Raw genomic sequence first — 21,716 nt, 5'->3', positions numbered from 1 at the left:
AAATTAAAGATATTGATAGAGAACAAACAATGTATTTACCATAATAGTGTTCGAAAGTCATAAGATATATGTATAATTTGCGACATCCAGTTTGGCAAATTTCCTTTTTCTGGTGGACACACGTTCAGCTCGTCCGCTCATATTATTATCACAAAACTCTTGCTTCTCTCTCCTCACATCCACCACTGCTGGCGGCTGACCTCCAACTGCGCAATGCTACGCGCTGTTCACATCCAGCTGCCCAACAGTACAATAGAGACTATACCAATAATGCAAACCAGCCACAGACTGCACTCAGCACAGCCAGTGGTTTTCATACAGAGCGCTACTTGGCGTTATCTACATAAAAACCGAAACAGCCTATTTACAATAAAGTAATTCAGTTTTATCTCCGACATGAAGAAAAACGGAACTAATGTTGAATGACTTACTGACGGTCGCGATGAATTTAAGTAACAAATCATTTGAGAAAGAATCACCACACTGTACTATCGACATCTCAGATTGGGTATCGGTATCGATATACGGCATGTTATGATCGTGTATCTTCGTTCAGTAGGTTCCCATGTGGTAGTGGTAGTACCTTAGGAAACGGATTGTTTCAGCTTAAGACAAAGCAATAGTCGTAGACCGTCCATTATGCAGCAAAAGTTAATGTGCTCTTATTGCAATAAATTCACACGTGAGTACACAACACCTTGAACAGGAGACCGGCATTCTTCAAATCAGTGTACGTCGCATTATCACAGGTCACCAGTTCCTTCTTTATCGTGTAGGCTTAAGCTTGCCCGAAGAACTGTACAGGACTGATTTCCAGATTCTGTACGTTTTTGTCAGTGGACACAGCAGCAAATCCTCGCTAATGTGTTGTCCAACGTTATTTTCACCGATGAACGTTCCTTCTGAATCATCCGACGAGTAAATACAAACAACAAGCATTATTGATTCGCCGCAAACCCACTATGGCCAAAGGTCGGTGAACGCCTGCGTCAAGCGAGATTATATGTCTGGTTCTTATTCCATCAATGGCAACCTAAACGGCAAGGCTTATGCACATTTCTCGCATGAATTCTACCTCGTCATCCGGATGAAGTGCGCCTAAGGTCCATTATGTTTGTGTGTTACCAACACGGCTGATGTCGAGTACATAACGCTTACCGTTCGCTTAGTGTTCTTAGCTGAAGATATCCTGCGAGATGGATTGGTCTTGGGAGATCGGTGTATTGGCCTGCTCGGTCTTATGCTTAACTCTCCTGGATATCTGTCATTGGAGATGCATAAAGGACGTTGTCTATTGCGATATTCTAATAACTAAGAGATTAAGCAGGAACGTAGCATTCTTGCCTGTAATTCATTTCAGACGACAACAATGGAAGTAGCGATGAATCCAACGCGTGAACAAGTACATCACTGCCCATCGTTACCACTTATAGCAGCTCTGAAAGTTCTGCCTATGCCCGTGTGAAAAAAGGAGTTACAGTGCAAAAATATATTGATAATGATCGTCATTTCATTTTGTTATTGAATGATATGTTGTTTGTGCATGAATATGTGATAAGATTTTGAACGGAGTTCCAGGGGAGATGGTGGATTAGAAGTTAATAAATACACAGTGCCATTTAAAAAGGACGTACTACTTCTCATAACTTCGTATCGAACACACTTACAACAAAGACAATCATACTGGTAAATTTCGTCCTGGGGGACAAACAACATGTGCACGATTTTTCTTTTTATTTTGCTTCTGGACAAAAAGTAGTTTGGGTTGTCAAGTGACGTAGGACACTCTACATAATTCAATTCCATCAATCTTCAGATTCACTTAGGCCTCGCTAGGAGAGTGGAATATTCCGAATTCGAAACGCATTCAGGGAAGAAGGTTCCATATCACGAGAAACGTGCTCCAAGAAACCACACATACTATAAAAACTGGTGTATGTACACTAAGTGGTCAAAAGTATCCGGACACCCCCAAAAACATACGTTCTTCATATTAGGTGCATTGTGCTGCCACCTACTGCCAGGTAATCCCTATCAGTGGTCTCAGTAGTCATTAGACTTCGCGAGAGAGCAGAATGGGGAGCTTCACGGAAATCAGATGATTGGGTGTCACTTGTATCATATGCCTGTAAGCGAGGTTTCCACACTCCTACACATCCCTAGGTCAACTGTTTCGGATGTGATAGGGAAGTGGAAACGTGAAGGGGCATGTACAGCACAAAAGCGTACAGGCCGACCTTGTCTGTTGACTGACAGAGACCGCCGACGGTTGAAGAGGGTCGTCATGTGTAATAGGCAGACATATATCCAGGCAATCACACAGGAATTCCAGACTGCATCAGGATCAACTGCAACTGCTATGACAGCTAGGCGGGAGGTAAGATAACTTGGATATCATGGCCGAATGGCTGCTCATCAACCACACATCACGCCTGTAAATGCCAAACGACGCCTCTCTTGGTGTTAGAAGGTAAACATTGGATGATTGATCTGTGGAAAAACGGTGTGTGGAGTGACGAATCACGGTACACTATGTGACGATCTGATGGCAGGGTGTGAGTATTGCGAGCGCCCGCTGAACGCCATCTGCTCTTGTGTGTAGCGCCAACAGTAAAATTCGGAGGCCGTGGTGTTATGGTGTGGTCGTGTTTTTCACGGAGAGGGCTTGCACCCCTTGTTGTGTTGCGTGGCACTTTCACAGCACAGGTCTACGTTGACTGCTTCCCACTATTGTAGAAAAATTCGGGGATGGCGATTATATCTTTCAAGACGATCGAGCACCAGTTCATAATGCACAGCCTGTGGCGGAGTGGTTACATGACAGTAACATCCCTGTAATTTACTGGCCTGCACAGAGTCCAGACCTGAATCCTACAGAACACCTTTGTGACGTTTTGGAACTCTTACTTCGCGCCAGGTCTCACCAACTCACATGGAGACCTCTCCTCAGTGCAGCACTCCGTGAAGAATAGGTTACCATTCCCGAAGAAAACTTCCAGCGCCTGATTGAACGGATGCCTGTGAGAGTGTCAGCTGTCATCAAGGCAAAGTGTGGGCCAAAACCGTATTGAATTCCAGCATTACCGATGGAGGGGGCCACGAATTTGTAAGTCATTTTAAGCCAGATGCCCAGATACTTTTGCTCACATAATATATATATATATATATACATATATATATATATATATATGTATGTATGTATATATATATATATATATATGTGTGTGTGTGTGTGTGTGTGTGTGTGTGTGTGTGTGTGTGTGTATGTGTGTGTGTGTGTGTGTGTGTGTGTGTGTGTGTGGGTGGGTGGTGTGTTCAGCGTCTGTTCCTAAGCCTGCGGACCGATCTTAATCAGTCTTGGTGTGCATGTCTCTTACTGTCAAGCAACAATTCGCTGCTTACCTATCATAGCACAGGACGCATAAGATCATAAACAATGTGATGCGTGAAAAACTGCAGCATTATGTGGGACGTTTAACTGTATTACTTTTGTAATATTAACTGTATTCGCTCTAAATTTCGCAGACAGTATTCTTATGTCGCTAAACCCCCTATGTCATGGCACCACGCATAGTTCCGGAAACATGATGTCATAAACATCGACATACGTGGTAACCTGCCGCATTGTGCGTGGTGTTTAAATTTATTCCTTGTTTTACAGAGACACTATTCCCAGCACATTTTTCCGGCACGATCCACATACGCCACTGAAAGTGTCATTATATAGTTAATGAAATATGGTGTCATAAACATTGAGATACGTGAAAATACTTTTGCTCATTACTACTAAGACACTCCTACAGTCTAATCAACCTAACAATTTGCAGAGTTTTTGACGGTTTTCAATTGATAAGCGTAAACAACTGTAGGCAAGAACGATAGCCGTCTTATGAGCTATGAAGATGTTTAAAAAATCGCGTTGTAGACACGATTAAGTGGCTGCGCCCAGCGTACAGGAATTGTCCAGGATCACGTTTATTAAACACGATACTGTACTTACACACTCGTAAATATCGTATAGTTCTTTGTACAGCTGTTTCGTATTTTCAGAGCTATTTTCGCAAATGCATGGAAATGAAATTCTTTCTACACTTGACTTCAAACACAGTGCACTATTTTTATTTTAGTTTCGAATAGGAAACTGCTAAATGAATACACGGGTAAGTCCAAACTGGATGCCTAGAAATGGGTTCAAAATGGTTCTAATGGCTCTGAGCACTATGGGACTCAACTGCTGTGGTCATAAGTCCCCTAGAACTTAGAACTACTTAAACCTAACTAACCTAAGGACATCACACACATCCATGCCCAAGGTAGGATTCGAACCTGCGACCGTAGCGGTCGTGCGGTTCCAGACTGTAGCGCCTTTAACCGCTCGGCCACGCCGGCCGGCGCTAGAAATGGGAATAAACCTCTCAGGCAATAGTGTAATCTGTCTAACGATACGTAGTGGAGAGTGTTCTACGTTGGTTCAGTTTTCTGACATTCATCTCCAGCAAGACCTGTAAAAGAAGTTCAGTATATACTGACTGAAAAGAAATCGAAACACCAAAAGAGAGATAATGTAGAGTAATGAAATTTTGGGAATACATTTGCTAGGTAACATATGTAAGTGATTATCATAGCAAGATAACGAACAGGTTAATGTAAGTACGCCGGCGGCTGTGACCGAGCGTTTCTAGGAGCGTCAGTCCGGAACCGCGCTGCTGCTATGGTTACAGTTTCGAATCCGGCCTCGGGCATGGATGTGCGTGATGTCTTTAGGTTAGTCTCTGGGACTGACAACCTCATATTTTAAGTCCCATAGTGCTCAGAGCCATTTGAACCATTTGAATGTAAGTGCGAAGTAGACCATTCAAAATGCGAAATTCTGGTATGATAATAACCGTTGTAAACGCCAGAATGTTGAATGCCAAGTATGTAAATGTGCATGAATTCTGTTGCATAGATGCCAGATATAAGTGTGTGGGATGGGGTTCCACGTCTGTAGCACTTGGTCGGTCAATACAGGGATGACGCTGGAATTGTCGTCCGATGATGTCCCATACATGTTCTACGGCAGACAGATCTGGCAATTGAGCAGGCCTAGGCAACATTGCGACATTCTGTAGACCATGTTGTGTTACAACATGGGTTTATGAGTGAGCACTATCGTGTTGAAAAATGCCACCTGGAATGTTGTTCATTAACGGCAGTCCAACATGTCGAATCATAGGAAATCGCGCTCCAGGTCAAAACTATAGGTGTAGATCCAGTGTTTCTAGGACGCGGACAGGTAGCTTGCAGGCCCTCAACTGGCCTCGTAACGAAAACACGGCCATCACTGGCACCGAGGCAGAACCAGCATTCATCGGAAAACAGAACAGACCTCTACTTCGCCCTCCAATGAGCTCCCATTTTACACTACTGAAGTCGCTAATGGCAATGTTGCAGTCAGTGGAATGCATGCTACAAGACGTATGGCTCGGAGCAAGCGTTGAAGTAGCCGATTTTTTATAGTATGGTGTGTCACTACGACCCCAACTGTTGCTCAAATTGCTGCTGCAGATGCAGCATGATGCGCCAAAGCCATACCCCGAGATCGATGGTCTTACCTCTCGGTAGTGCTACGTGGCCATCGGGACCCCGGTCATCTTGTGACCGTACACCCAAGTGATCATCGCTGCCAGCATACATGTACTATGGCCTCATTGGTCCCAAGTCATTCTATAATATCACACATCTTGTGTCTCGTAACTCTGTTATGCGACCTCCTTCAAACTCAGTGAAGTGTTGTCACCATAAAGGCATTCTTGACTAACATCAACAGTCCATGTCGAATCTCAGTGTTAACGGACGCTGACTATCGTTGCAGCTTGTATTTCAGGCATACCTGAATTTCATCCGGTTGGTGGCACTAGTAGAGCGACGCTTGTGCGAGTGGAGTGGAATTTGAATTTTCATCATCCTTCATAAGTAGAAAGACACCTGCCACCTTTCGTTTATGTCGCACAATTCGTTCTTGGCGTTGCCATCATTTTCCGTCAATCAATTTCCTTATTCCGTTTTAAAATGATAACATTAACTTTATGCGTTGTGCAGTCTCTAACTGAAATTATAAAAATCGCTCCAAAAATTTTGGATTTTTTTGCAAACACGAGAAACGGTGCCCAAGTACAACAGTATCACTTAACTAGCAACAAATATTCCACTCGAATTTAAAATTGTGGCAACCGATAAAAACTAGTAATTAGTGATTTAATAGAGTGCGTTGTACATTGTTACTGCACAGTCCAGTAATGAGAATGTTAGGAATCGGGTAAAATATCAAATCTCCGACATCGCTGAGTCCGGAAAAAGATCCTGCAAGGACGGGACCAACGACGACTGAAGAGAATAGTTCAACGTCACAAAAGTGCAACCAAATTCCTGCAGTTCTCAATGCTGGACCATCAACAAGAGTCAGCGTTCGAGCCATTCAACGAAACATCATTAAAATAGGTTTTCGTCAACACCGACGTTTTGCAATTGATGACTAGAAACATGTTGCTTGGTCGGACGAGTCTCGTTTCAAATTGTATCGACTGCGTGTACGTGTACAAGTATGGAGACAACATCATGAATCTATGGACCCTGCATGTCAGCAGCTGGTGAAGGCTCTGTAATGGTGTAGGACGCATGCAGGTGGAGTGATATGGGACCCCTGATACGTATAGATACGACTCTGACAGGTGACACTTCCGTAAGCATCCTATCTGATCACCTGCATCCATTCATGTTCACAGTACATTCCGACACACTTGGGCAACTCCAGAAGGACAATGCGACACCTCAAATGTCCAGAAATGCTACACAGTGACTCTAGGCACTCTCTTCTGAGTTCAAATACTTCCACTGGCCACTAAACTCCGAAAACATGAACGTTATTCATAATATTTGACATGCCTTGCAACGTGCTGTTCTGAACAGATTTCCACCCCGTCTTACTCTTACGGATCGATGGACAGCCCTGCAGGAACCATGGTGTCAGTCTCTCCAACATCAGTCGAGTCCATACCACTTAGTGTTTCGCCACTTCTGCATGCTCGTGGGGGCCCTACACGATATTAGGCAAGTGTACCACTTTCCTTGGTTTTTAAGTGTAAGAAACAATATAAATATTTTTACTTACCCCCTGCACTACAAAGCTCTTCATCGATTAAAATTCATGAGTTCCCACATGTCCGGTTATAATGCTCACTTTTCAACACTGCTTTGTTAGGTTATTACAGATCTTTGAGCTATAGACGTCATTTAGATTAGTTACTTTCTAATGAGTTATATGACCTTATTTAGCAAATCGACTCAGACAGTAGTTCGAAAGAAGCGGTACAGCATTCTGAAATTAGGATACAGAAACTGTTTTAAAACCTCATACATACATTGCATCTAACTTCACAAAAATGTAACAAATGTAGCTTTCGGTTTGAGTATGGAAAATTTTTCTCTTACATTGATACATTATTGACACATATATGTTAAATATCTCTCTACAGTAGATTTCAAAACACTTCAGAACATGAAACTAGACTGAAGTACACCGTGATGACGAAGAAAATCCTTCTCTTCCTTGAAGACCCGTGAGTAAGGTATAGATGGTAATGTAAGCTGTCAACTTGGACAGCAATGGAAATGAATCATTCAAATCACATCTTCAAACTAGAGTCATTATGTGATTAAAGAAATTAACAATATCATGGGAAACCCGAGCGAGGCTTCTTATTTGTGATTTAGAAGGCAGCCTTTTTTACCTGCATATTTATCCCTATCGCTGCATATTTAGTACGTACAACATACTTTTCTCTTTTAGGAACACACATGTGAAAAACCGCAAACCGTCAGGATTTAACTTGGCATTGGAAGCAATATATAGACTTCATTCTTAAGAATATGGTATTTTCGAAAAGTATTGCATATAATCCAAAGGAGATAAAGCATTTCCTTGCTGAATAATGGAAATGAACAGTCGTTAACTATAGTCTACCATAGTGCCTGTTTACAGAGTTTCACGAAGAGAAACCACAGATTTTTGGGCATTGGGCACTTATTTCATTAGAGTAGGTAATTTAAAGCAAACTGTACTTTTAGACTCTTCTACTGAATTACAAGCAAATAACATGTGTGAAGACTGGAGACGTTTTATAGAAGTTAGCTGACCCGGAGACATGTAATTTCTTCTAAGAGGCAGTGGATGGAATGGCTCTGAGCACTATGGGACTTAACATCTGAGGTCATCAGTCCCCTAGAACTTAGAACTACTTAAACCTAACCAACCTAAGGACATCACACACATCCATGCCAGAGGCAGGATTCGAACCTACGACCGTAGCAGTCGCACAGTGGATGGACGTTATTATTGCTTTTTAGCTTGCTTTGAGAGAAAATATAAACCACTCATCGACTTTGACAGTGGTGTGCTTATTAATGAAAGTTACCAACAGTAAGGCCATGTGCAAAGAAGTTCGTAGCTTTACTGGAACTGCTCTCTTGAGCAATGGAATACTTAATAAAAACACTCTATGAGTCCTGAAGCGAGCAGCAAATATTAATTAGCCTTCGTGCTTCTACCATGAGACATACGAATTCGTTAAACCTATCTGTCCTGAGTTTTAATGTTAAATAGCTACTTTGCTTGACAAGAAGAAGAAGAAGAAGAGGAAGAAGAAGAAGAAGAAGAAGAAGAAACGTACACTCCTCCCAACTTCATTTGCTCGGCTGCACAGGAACCAAAGTCCAAGAGTCACTCGCAGAAGAGTATACGTGACTTCATTCCCTCCCGTCCAAACGGGGGATGTGCAACGGTCATTTCGTATTCTGTTCCGACGTCTTTCTGTAGTAAGAAAAGCACCCCATATCTCGTAGAAATAGCTTCTCAGCGGATATATTTGCTTTAATATTTACTCAATATAGTCTCAGATGTTTCAGCATAAAATAAGTTTCATAGAAAGCGCACGGGTTCTGCGCTCTTCAATTTTCTTAACAGGTGGTTGCTGTTTGCTGTCCAGCATGACAACGTATGTAAAAAATTAAGAAAGGTGGGGGTAAGATCGATATCAGATAAGGGTGACAGTATACCTTGAACTCATACAGAGATGTGTTAACGTGAATGATCGCAGGCTTCTTTGCCTCACGAGAGATGCAGAACGCAACGTTGGAAGAACTTAAATGACGAAATACAACAAAGGGAAGCCTAATATGTCACGAAAATATCTCATCAGACTTGCAAAATTCTAAAATACAGTTTCCATTGCAGAACAGGAGGTATTCTGTAGCCCGTGACCCATTGCTTCAGCGAGATACTGGAGGCAAAATTAGCCTAGTAACAGCACAAGTAGACGCATAGAAACACTCATTCTTCGTGTGCTGCTGCTTCCGTTGTAATAACTTGAAGGAAACGTAATACGTTATAAAATGACCCCTACACTCTTTCCTTATCAGTGTATACAAGAGGAAATTTTCCGGATAATTGTTTCGTCATAGAGCAAGTATTTGTGATCAAATACATACACACAGAAAACGTGAAAGATATCCTGCGTTTTTTTTTCCTTTTTACGGTTCTGTGCCTCACTCGTAAAAAAACGGAAAACGGACCACTTAACAGCAGCGCTGTGTTGTCCGTCTGACTGTCTGGCTGCTGAAAACCCTGTTTGTAAGTGATGGACAGGTGTATCAAGTTGAAATTTATGTCACATATTGAAGTCTGTATCCTTTCGCGATGTAATAAAGTGAAGTTTCATTTGTGTTTCATATTATGACAGCTGCAAACTCACTCGTTGAAACCTATACAGAACTTCCAGTTGGCAGAGAACCATGAAATTTGGCAAGAAGAAGGATTTACCAGTACAACCAAAGAAAAGTTCAGAAAATTGTTAGTTTGTAATTATGCCACGCCTTCCGTTGTGGCCGAGCGGTTCTAGGCGCTTCAGTCTGGAACCGCGCGACAGCTACGGTCGCAGGTTCGAATCCCGAATAAGGCAAGTGTGTGATGTCCCTAGGTTAGTTAGGTTTATGTAGTTCGAAGTTCTAGGGGACTGATGACCTCATGTGTTAAGTCCCATAATCCTCAGAGCCATTTGAGCCATCTGAATTATGTCACTCGAAACAATATTTGTTACCCTACGTCAAACTTAAAATTAAAACAGTCTGCAATTCTGTATTCAAGCTGACTGCGTCTCAACGGTGAAACTCAAACATCAGGCAAGGATTGACTTTATTGCTCATATCACGCGTTTCGAAATGTATCACTCTTCATATAACCAGGAGCGACTACTGCACCTAGATAGAGCGTTTAAAGTTTTATGTGAAAGAAATATTCGCAAACTAGTCTTCGAATGTAATTGCTCCTGGATATCTGATGATGCATATATTCCGAAACGCGTCATATGAAGCAATAAAGTCATTCCTTGCCTGATGTTTGACTTTCTCTATTGCGACCTCATCAGCTTAAATGGAAATGGTCACCTGCCACCGGCATGACCTTATGTCACATTTGTATTATTGGAATTAAAACGTTCTCGAAATCTTGGAAATCCTGGGACCGATATTTTGCCAGTACTAATAATAGGTAAAAATGGTCGAAATTCTCGATTCCCGGAATGTATGGATTGTCTATAATACACTGTTAAGTTTGTCCGAAACCCTCAGTGCGTGACTCTTACGCGCACGTGGTCAGTTTTTGGAAATTTGTATTTCCATAATACAGTTGAGCTGCAAGTCACCTCGGCGGACAATAATATTTTGGGTAAACATTCCCCCAACCTTGATCTGCCCGTTTCACATCTAGCCAATGATGACGGCCAACCAACAGCAGCAGGAGGAATTTCAACCAATAACCATTCTCCAGCGTAAGTGTGGAATAGTACCTTTCCATCCAATGACCAATATAATCCACAAGAGTTTAGCCAACAACGCCGCTTCTTCTGCATCAACGATGGCTCACCAATGGTAGCCACAAGAATTTTATCCAATACTCCTACTTCTCCAGCACAAACGCTGGAAAATTCCCTTTATAAGAGAACGCGACACTGGTCTTTGACAGTGCTGTAGCAGTAGTGGACACCGAAAGATCCTGAAGAATATGCCAGCAGAGGTGTCGAAACGTCCATTATTTTAGAGGAAATATACGCGGCCTAACAATCAAAAAGATTTTAACTTTAGTGACAAATATAATGGTTAAACTAATAATTAAATCGTTCGCGAAAATAGCTTATTCCTTAATATCGTGCATAGCATTCGTATAAACGGCTCTGAAAGAATCCATCACCAACATATACTGACAACTAGGCACTAAAAATGTAGGATTATTTACATTTGACTTGCACTTATTAAATAGTTCCGAATTTGCAGCAATATATAATGGATTTTCTCAAATACTGCTGCTGCCACGTGTTTGTCGAAGATGTTTTCTTCTTTTGTTAATTGATCCTAAGGATCACATTTAAGTCGCTAAGTCAGCTTTGGGCTTTCATCGATCTGGCTTGTTTTTCTTCTCGTCTGCTTTCCTGGGACTTTTTTTCTTTAACCATTTACTTCTCTTGATTTTTTTGTTTATATCTTGATCTACCTTCATATTGTTGCTTGATTATGGCATTTGTCGAAGTCTTCATCCATTAAATAATTTACATAGGTTACCACGTTATGTTTTCGAAGTATTATAAAGTTTTTCATGAAAGCCTACGTCGATTTATTCTTTGGATGTGGCCACAGAAAGTTAGCCTTATTAACCTAAAATAATCCGTTGTTTCTTCTACATATTCGTAGATTTTTCCGCTGCTTCTTGATTTACAGAACTCTGTTGTTGAATTTCTATTACGTATCATCCTCGATACCTTAGTTAAACATTTCCTCATTTATTCGTATTCTTTAATCAGTCCTAAAACTAATTCCTTTTGCATGTGACTATTAGGGCCACTTTATTATTTTTAAATCATAAATATTTACTTTCCAAAATGCTTTTAGTGCCAACACAGCGGAAGGAAAGCGGTTCAGATTCACATCCAGCCATTCCTATTTCAGTTACCGTGACATCTCGTAATAAGGCGTACCTCGGGTGGTTCATTCACCAATCGTTGTCTAAGTCCTTAAGTCTCTAGTGGTCGACGGAACGCTAAAACATAATCTTCCCTCCGTCCTTGCTTCCTTCCTTCCTTTTCTTTCCTTTCATTTCATTGTTCCGATATGTACTTTTTACTCTTCGTCATATCTGATGGTATCTCTCATACTTAAACTTGTCTGGTCTTCTGATATTTCCATACTTTAAGTGACACTGTAAAGCCTCGTAACTACTGTACGTATTTCGACTAATATTACGGAGAAACATTCTGTCAGAGAAGCTGCACTTAAATGCCAAAACGTGTGGTATTAACAGTATGACGTATCTTTTCATGACTACGACCCGCCCACATGCCGAAAGCCTTAACCCACCCCTTTAGGGACGCATGGAAGCGAGCCGGCCGGGATCGAATCCGCCTCGCGGACTAACGACGATGTGGTTTTTAGCTGGTTTCCCACATCCTGCTAAGTAAATACCTGGCTGGCACCTAGGTTCCTGTTCAGACACACGTTACACAGACAATCATTACGCAAACACTTCGAAGATGTCATAACACTTGAACATGAGATCTACATTCGACTCAGACAGATGTGGTGCGCAGATCGATTCCCTCAGGGTGTGCTGGCGACAGGAAGAGCTTGCCAATAACACTGTCGGAGCAGATCTACGACAATGCCGAAGCCGTAGAGGAACGGAGAAAGGCTTAAAGGAAAGGAAAGGAAGAAAGAATCTTGTACATAACAACGCTGAAGGGAAAAAATCGCAATACCATCACCGAGTTGTGAGACATAAACGATAGTAGGTGGGCATGTTTGTGCAACTGAAAAATAATCTGTATTCAGATTTCGCACTAGTCGCTGAAGAGTGGTTCTAGTATGAGGATGCCAATCAGGTTTGTTTTAAATACACGTGATAAAGCTTCGTGAGCGTCAGTTACCTTTGAGATTGGACATCGTGAGTCGATATTAGTCAAGAACGCTTTTAAGGCGACTAAGGCACCAACACCTTATTGAGTTTGAACGGGGGCGTGTTCTTTCTGCCATATTGCAGAAAGCTTGGCTGGAATGTAGCCACTGCACATGACTGATGGCAGCGGTGGTCACGAGTCGCAAGAAGACCGGGCTCCGTACGCCATTGTGGCACTATAGACAGGAAAGAACATCATGTTCGACGTATGTGGCTCTGGAGCGTCGTACTGCATCTACAGTAGCAATTTTAGCAGCAGTTGGCACCATAGAGCTACAACGAAATATTACAAAACGGTTACTTCAAGAATAGCGCCGAGCCATATGCCCTGAAGGATGCACTACACTGACCCCATAACACCACCATTTGCCACTTTAGTGGTGTCAAGCGAAAGCTCATTTGAAAGTAGGGTGGAGGTCTGTTGTGTTTTCCGATGAAAGCTGGTTCTGCCTCGGTGCCAGTGATCGCCGTTTGTTGGTTAGGAGGGGGCCACTTGAGGTCCGCCAACCAACCTGTGTGCCTGATTGATAGCCTGGATTTAAACATGGAGTTACCGTCTGGGGTGGGATTTCGTGTGACAGCTGGAGCACCATCGTTATCATCCCACGCACTCGGACTTGCAAAATTGCACGTAATTCTGGTGGTTCGACATGTCGTGCTGCCATTCATGAACACCATACTAGGGGGTTGTTTTCTACCTCGTTAACACATGTCCACATACCACTATTGTAAGCCAACATGTTCTACAGAGAGCCGATATGTTGGCTTTGCCTACTAGGCACCACATCAGTCTCCAATCGAGCACGTAAGGGACATCATCGAATGACAGCTCCAGCATCATCCATAACCAGCATTAGCTGTTCATTTATTGACCCACGAAGTGCAACAGGCATAGAACCTCATCCCACATACTGCCATCTTGCATTTGTCCAATAGAATGCGTGCTGGTTTGCGTGCTTGCATTCAATATTGTGGTGACCACACCGGTTATTAACGTACCAGCGTTCACATTTTCTGTGGCTCATCTCGCCCTTAGATAAACCTGTTATGTTTCAATAGTAATCACTTAAGTATTTCATTACTCTACATAAATTACTTTTCAGAGCTGCGATTTTCTTTCCGTTAGCGCATATAAGGAAAAGACAAGCCTTTTGCATTGGAATAACATTGTGGAGCAGCATTAGAATCTCTCTTCAACCATAGTGGCCTAGCTTATCGTTATTTCTATGCGCCAGTGAGGTGTATAGGCTCAGTTATGAAACAATCACTACTTCATTAGTCTTAAGCAACCGAGCTCATAATTTCCCTCAAATAACCTCACAGTTGACAAAAAATTTAGTTCTAAAGCTCGTTTCGTCCTCATTTTATTTGAGAACCTCACGAGTCATATTCTCTGACTCTGACATGAATTTTTTCTTGAGCAAACATTAAGAAAGGCATACTTCCTCTATCACGGCACTACGTAGTAGTGGAACACGACATTTTTTGTTAACAGTCAACTCTATTACTGTACAGAAAGGAGAAAATCATGCAGCTGGAACGACATTTGATCACATAAAGTAAATAAATAGACGTGATTTACGCCCTTTGTGCTTTCAATACGTTATACTCTAAAAATACTTATTTACACACTTTCACGCCAGTGATTTCCTCTCAGCATAGGAGGATGCGTGCTAGTTTACTTGAACTCAGAATTTAGTCTGGCTTGAGTATAGGTCTCGGAGAAAATGTGTTAGTTTGTGTAAGAAACTGAATCGACCTATTTTATTGTGAGTTACGGTAGAAATGCTGCATGTATCATGCCATTAACAGCGTAACTGCTTCGCCCTATTTACAGTCTCACTCAGAAACACGGGCATTGGTCCACGGAAATCTAATCCAGGACCTTTCACAAGTTAACCCTTCTGCTTTCACGGCTGCTACTTTCATGCCACAAGGAGAGGGCGCCTACTCGTCATCGCTGAATTCGTCCAGATTCGTGGTACATGTAGTGCGTGGTGAGACATGAAATTACCCTAATTGAGAACTTCAGATAGCCAAGGGTTTAGGAAATAAAAGGAATTTTAATACGGATCTGTCATCATGTGCTCCTTATTAATTGTTCCTGTGAAACTGTGTTTAGAAAGGAGTGTTAGGCTAAGCGTTAAGAGAACGGAATGGAATTGAAGGGGTCGCGGGTTCGATTCTGCCCAGCGGTAAATATTTTCGAGCTCCTTGGCAATGAGCTCACTAGTGACGCCACAATTAACCCGCATTTCATCCGATGCCTACACTTTCTGTGCTTAAATAAATTAATAAAATAGCCTATATGATGTTGTGGTTAATTGTGATGTCAGCAGTGTCCGCATTGCCAAGGTTCACAAATATATTTGCCACCGGGTGAGGTCGAACCTGCGACACTTTCAATGCGAATCCGACCTCTTACCGATGAGCCAAACACCGCTGCCTAATCTCGTTCACACAGGGACAATTGATAAGGCGCACATGGTGATAAATCCGTATCAAAATTCGTTTTATTTCCTAAACCCTTGGCCATCTAGAGTTTCCACTTGGGGCACTTTCTTGTCTCGACCCCCTCTACATGTACCATAAACTTGGACGAATTCGGCGATGACGAGTAGGCGCCCTCTCTCTGTCAGTACGCTACAAACTGAAGCATGGTGCTCTGGAATCAAGAACGTGGCCGCGCATTGTGTCTGGTTTGTTCAAAACCTTTTGTGCCGCCCTCCTATATTTACAGCTCGTAGTTTTTTGCCTTTCCGGGAGAGCAGTGCGCTGACCACATGCCCCTCCGTATCCGCATCCAGTGATACCTGTCCGCTGAGGATGACACGGCGGCCGGACTGATGACCTTAGCTGTTTAGTCCCCCTTAAACATCCCATCAACCACCACCACCACCACGGCGGCCGGTCTGTCCCCTTGGGCCTTCATGGCTTGTTCGGGTGGAGTTTAGTTTTACTCTTTAGCCTTTACAGCCGATAATTTCTTTGGTCACTCCAGGCAAATCTCGTGTGTTTGTCTTTTCTCCCCTCACTAACTCAAAGGTAAGGAAGCATCACATCTGCTGAAAGAATTGTTCGTTCAATCCGCTAGTGTAGCGGAGAAAGGAGACAACGACATCGTAGTCTTATTGTTCTCTGGATACGTGGTTAACTAATAACCAACATATTCTGTAACAACATTCATGTGAAACGTAGTCTAATGCATTTTCTTCTGTTATTTGTATAAATAATTTTCTGTGGCTGTGATGACAACTATCACAAGATATTGCCCTACTGTTGCAATAAGGATGACTGAGAAACCTAAAGCTTTTGTAGCCACAGTTCTCTTACAGACATGAACGACACATAGCGAGTGAATTTTGGTCATCGACCTCCTTATTTCTGTCCCCCAGTTGTCTTCATAATATTTTTAGTCGGTCTAATTACTTCTAATGGAGTTTGAATAATCGTATGACCTAATAATCATGTGCTACCAATAGCGTAAATAAACCTATGAATCGTATCCGGATGAATGATATTGAAGGTAAATTAACTTAATTTGTACATTTTATAGTAACATTAACATGAATTAACAGAAGTTGGACACATTAGAGCGACGAAGCGTCTTTTACGTTTATCACGGTGTTATAGCTAGAGAACATATTGTGATCGCTGCTTGATTTGAATCGAAACTTGTCTTACTCATCTTTTCTCGCTGTGATAATATGTATTTTGAGAAGCAGTAGTGTATGTGAACAATGGTTTCATTAATTGTTACATTCAAGTGGAAGATATGTACCTCAGTTACATGACCATGTGGTCAAGCAAACACCCAATTAACAATTCTTTAAAAAAGGACGCAAAACAAGAGATTTGGGATTGTGTAAAATGATCCCAGTACAGACGAAGTCGTATGATTACTGCTCTGCTAGTTCTAAAAAAAAAAAATCATGTGTGCCTCCATAGAGGCTGTTATCTTCGATTACGAAATTTCTTTTGGCATCCTGCTCAATGTGAAACATGTAGAATAGTATACATCTCTCTGCTTAGTGCTTCATGAAATGTAATCCGAGAGCAGATTGATTTCCTGTCTCGTGTTCGCGGAGAAATGCTACAATTCTTTCTGAACGAGGTTTCGTTTGAGGGAGCATGCGTCTAGACATGGTATTCGCCATCTCTAATCACAAGTGAGAATTCCGAGTCACTCGAACAATGCACAGCATGACGTCCGGGACCTGACATCGAAGATAGTTCTTATGCTTACATTTGTGGGCTTAGAACATTATTTATCAACTTGCAGCGTCGTCCAATAATTTGATGCTGTTGAACGTAGTACAGCGACAAAACTGAAAGTAAGTCAAATTTCGCTTATCACTGGCAGTGACCCCTGAAAGCATTCTTATAGTTAAGAAAGCTACACCGTTCTCGCACAAGATACTGGATGCTACACTTCGAAGTGAGCTGTTCATTTTTCTGTACTCGTAAGAAATCAGAAATTATTGGTCTTCTAGTGAGAATAAAAGACTGTTTTAAGAGATCATGTATTCTGAAGAGCCACGAACTGATGTTACGACGTTATCCTCCAACCTATTTTCTAAGTTATTTACTGTGCGTTCAAATTTGTCACAGTACGACTCATTCCTCAAAAAGTGGAGAAATTTATTTTAGTTATCGGTAGTATTTAGTCGCCTCTTTCATATAGAACCAGTGGACCCAAAACGTAACCCCATGTAACTTTTCAGCCTTACGATCACATCCAAATTTCCTGACTTGTGGTGATAGGATATACTTTTCTAGCGTCTTGTTCTGTAGATATTGTTCCCGTCAATAAAAACCTCACTTTCTACATCTTTCTCGACGATCAGAAATTCATTGCAGTCAGACTGCAATTAAAAAATGACTGTAGACGAACGGGTGGTGAAGAATTATAACACCTCAGAAACACATTTCATACAAAATATGTGTTCACCGTTCTGATTTATATGACCTTTTTCTAGTCTCGTGCTTTGAGCAGGATAGCCCTCTAATTTACATAAAGCTACCACTGGGAAGGTGTTCGCCGAGGGTGAAAGTGCACTGTTAACAATTCTCGGATGGAGCTTTCCGACTTAATTGTCTGTCAGTTACGCACAACTCCTAACGGCGTAGCACTTTCCTGTGATTCAGTTGAATGCAGCGATCAAGCATCGTTGTTAAAATTTTCTCATAATTGTACAACTGCCCAGTTTATGCTGAATCATGTCATGTCCACAAAACCTATTGCTTTTCGTAAAATCAATAAAAATAATTATATTTTTTTTACTGTATAAAAATGGAACGGCATCAGAACCAGCAAATGCTGTTATAATGAGTTTTTACAGACCATTAGTTTCGGTCTAGTGACCATGTCATGGAGTAACACTGTATCAAGTTTAAGGAAAATTGGTTGAAGGACACTTGACTGAAACTTCTTGCCCATGAAAAACATATTCATTACAACAGTTTTTGGTGGTTATATGATCACGTTCCTTAAATCGTTGAACTTTGCGGCACCATCTATAGAAAAAGTACTGGCCAGCCGGTGTGGCCGTGCGGTACTAGGCGCTTCAGTCTGGAACCGCGTGATCGCTACGGTCGCAGGTTCGAATCCTGCCTCAGGCATGGATGTGTGTGATGTCCTTAGGTTAGTTAGGTTTAATTAGTTCTAAGTTCTAGGCGACTGATGACCTCAGATGTTAAGTCGCATAGGGCTCAGGGCCATTTTTGAAGAAAAGGTAGTGACTGAGTGCTCAGCGTCCGAATGTCTGTTGTGTGTTTCAGTTAATTGGGCCGCAGTTCATCCAGGCGATTAAACCGTCGCTGGAAGCTCAGTGGAGTAACGAACTGCAGGGGGCCTGGGAGCGCCTGTTCGAATACATCGCGTTCCACATGAAGGCGGCCATGGAACGCGAGAAGGCGGAGAAGCGGCGCTGACCTCCGCTGCTGGGCCGCGCGGGATCCACGCCCTGATCTCTCCGACGCGGCGCTACCCGCTCTCACACCGTTGCTGAGGACGCAGAGCCAACAGCGAGTCGAAACGTCGAGCGGTGATTTCTGTGCACCGTGGCACCCCACACGGAGCTTAGTTGTGAGAAATCATCTGTGAACCATGTGACTGTAAAGTGCAATCTCTCTTATATATCGACTCTTCAGAAGGTGGAGCCAAGCACAAGAGTGCGTGGCTGACCACTGTGGTACTCAAAAAAATTATCTTTGTAAATTTTGAAAACAAGACGTGTCCTCCAATTCAAACAAGGTTTTTCTACAGACGTTTTCCCTTTTCATGAAGCATGGTGAGAACAGTCTGACAACCGCAAGTACCTCGCAGAATGCTGAGGCAATGAATTGATTAACGTATGGCCTCCAGCACTTTTATGAAGTAGCGCGCACGTCGCTAGCTCTTTCTAACTTTGTCTCCTGGTTGAGGAAAAACCGAGTATGGCAGAGTGTGAGCATTATCAACTTCGAGTGCTAATGGCTTAGAAGCTACGCTGCCGTTAATAAGACCTCAATAGCCTCGGCTCTGAAAATTTTAGTAGTTTTAATTACGTAGGCGGTTTGATGTATCCTGCATTTAGAAATTTTAATTTTGTGCTGATCCTGCCGGGGCTTGTGCACACTATAGACATAGATTCAACGTGTGCTGTAGTTCATCCGCCTTTCTGGTACCATGAGTTTACTTGAACAGTAATTGTGACAGCTACAGAAATGCAGAAAACATGTGAAGAGCTTGTGCATAGTCTCAGCACCACTTTCTATAAAGGCGTTTTAAACCTAATCATGTAAGAATGACAGTTTTAATATATTTTCAACCAGATTAACTTCTGAGACAGTAACACGTAACTCAAGTATGAAAACATGTGATCAGCTTCGATGTCCGCTCCTAGCTAGGAAATAAAGCAGAACTATTGCTCCAGTATTTTCGTACTAAAGTTCTTTTTAAGAAACCCGGCTAGAGAAGTGCGTTAACATAGTATCTGATGACCTCTCAGGTCCTTATGTGCCCTGCGTAAAATGTGAGTTGTAGTCTTCGAAGTTGTACATGCCACTGTGTTTTGTCTGGGAACAAATTAGGCTACTAAGACTCTTTCGGATCAACAATAAAAAATTACAAGAAGAAAACTGTATGTAATGAAATGAACAACTTGTCTTTGCCTTGTCATTATAACAAATAATGCTTTGAAACTTATGAAAGAAATTGTGTAACACATTTAAATTTATTTCTTTTCTCTTCGACACATCTGTTTTTAATATATGGTCTAATTTTTACATTAATTACATTCTCTAACTCTTATAAAATTAACGTAAAAGAAGTACACGATCTGTAATAAAAGTCGATTACAATAGGTAACTTGTAATGTTCAGAATTCAGTTAATGGATACGAGAGTAATACGGTGACGGTACGTGAAGCTGACGTAATCTAATTGTTCCCTTCTTCAAATCACGTAAGACAATATTAGATTTTCGACAGTTAAATAAATCCCTTCCATATCGTTCGACACAGCTGCCATAAATAAAACGTTTTAGAAAACAAATCTGAACTTGCATTGATACTCAAATATGATTCCATTGTGACTAACATTCATAACTTTTTGATCATATCAACGAAATCTACAGATATTATGTTAACGCTGCACAATGAAAATTCGTAAACATGAATAAATGTTTCTATGTTATTTCTTCTCTTTCGGTTCCTTTGTTCCTATGTATATTATTTTCTGCGTGTCAGAAACCCGAAGTTGACACAGATATTAACAGTCTCATAGCATCCAAGTCAGAGAGAAAAATTCTTGAACGGTTTCTTTTACTTCAGAATACTAGATTTTCATTTCAAGTTTTTCATTTCAAGACTCGCTCGACTCTGGTTTAGTGGCTCTTACGGTGTCTGGAAGCGGACGAAGATCCTGTAGTATGTCACTGCACACGAAATCACGGGGACCGTTCCCTTGACATATTTCAAACCATCACTTACTTACTTACTTATCCACTTCCAGTAGAAGAGTTTTTGGAATAATAAAACTGCTCTGTGTATATTTAATTCGTTTCGTATTACTTTTGTGAAAGCATCAACGGGAAGTTTATTCACTGAACAAATCATAAATGAATGTCCGTCGAAATTAGGAACTAAACATGTTTAAATCATAACCCATATCAGACTAATTCTACATTTATTGCTCTATATAAGCAAACATTATACAGGTAACTTCCAAGACGATCACAAAATACACTGAACACCGTCAGTGTATAAGCTAATGTTCAGAAGGCACAACTATATGGCTCCCATTAATAGCGTAGCATGACCATTGAAATGTTCGTTTCAATAATGGAATTAAAGGGCTGCCTTTCACAAATCACTGATTCGCTATAAACAGCCTTAGTTCTTTCGTTCATAACCACATACGTTAAAAAAATTTTGTTAAACCAATTTAACATGTTCTCTTTGTACCGAATCTAACGGTGGGGTTATGTCTATGACTTGTGAGATCAGTATTCCCGAATTTGACATTTTCTAATATTAGAAAAAGTAGTTCCACTACTTTAACCAGCCTAATTTCTCTATTTCAACAATTCTGATGCCCCAGGTTTCCATCCAGTTCGAGAATTTTTATAGGTATAGCTTCTCCACTTCTGTCATTTTTTGCCTTTTCTACAAAAGAATTACAACAGGTTTTCCAGCGC

The 21,716-nt window shown here is 41.5% G+C and overlaps 1 protein-coding gene across 1 annotated transcript in view; it reads left to right on the top strand.

Annotated features, from left to right (window-relative positions):
- LOC126417104 (neuroglobin-1-like) overlaps window positions 1-19,416 on the top strand; it is a 395,454-nt gene extending 376,038 nt beyond the window's left edge. The window contains exon 5 of the mRNA XM_050084999.1: window positions 18,818-19,416. Within this exon, the coding sequence (XP_049940956.1) occupies window positions 18,818-18,970 (153 nt within the window). The 3' untranslated portion in view covers window positions 18,971-19,416. The remainder of the gene's footprint in view (window positions 1-18,817) is intronic.
- The last annotated feature ends 2,300 nt before the right edge of the window (window positions 19,417-21,716 follow it).

Source organism: Schistocerca serialis, chromosome 8 (genome assembly GCF_023864345.2).
Source record: "Schistocerca serialis cubense isolate TAMUIC-IGC-003099 chromosome 8, iqSchSeri2.2, whole genome shotgun sequence".
NCBI classification, from domain to species: domain Eukaryota; kingdom Metazoa; phylum Arthropoda; class Insecta; order Orthoptera; family Acrididae; genus Schistocerca; species Schistocerca serialis.
This window is presented reverse-complemented; position numbering and strand designations above follow the sequence as displayed.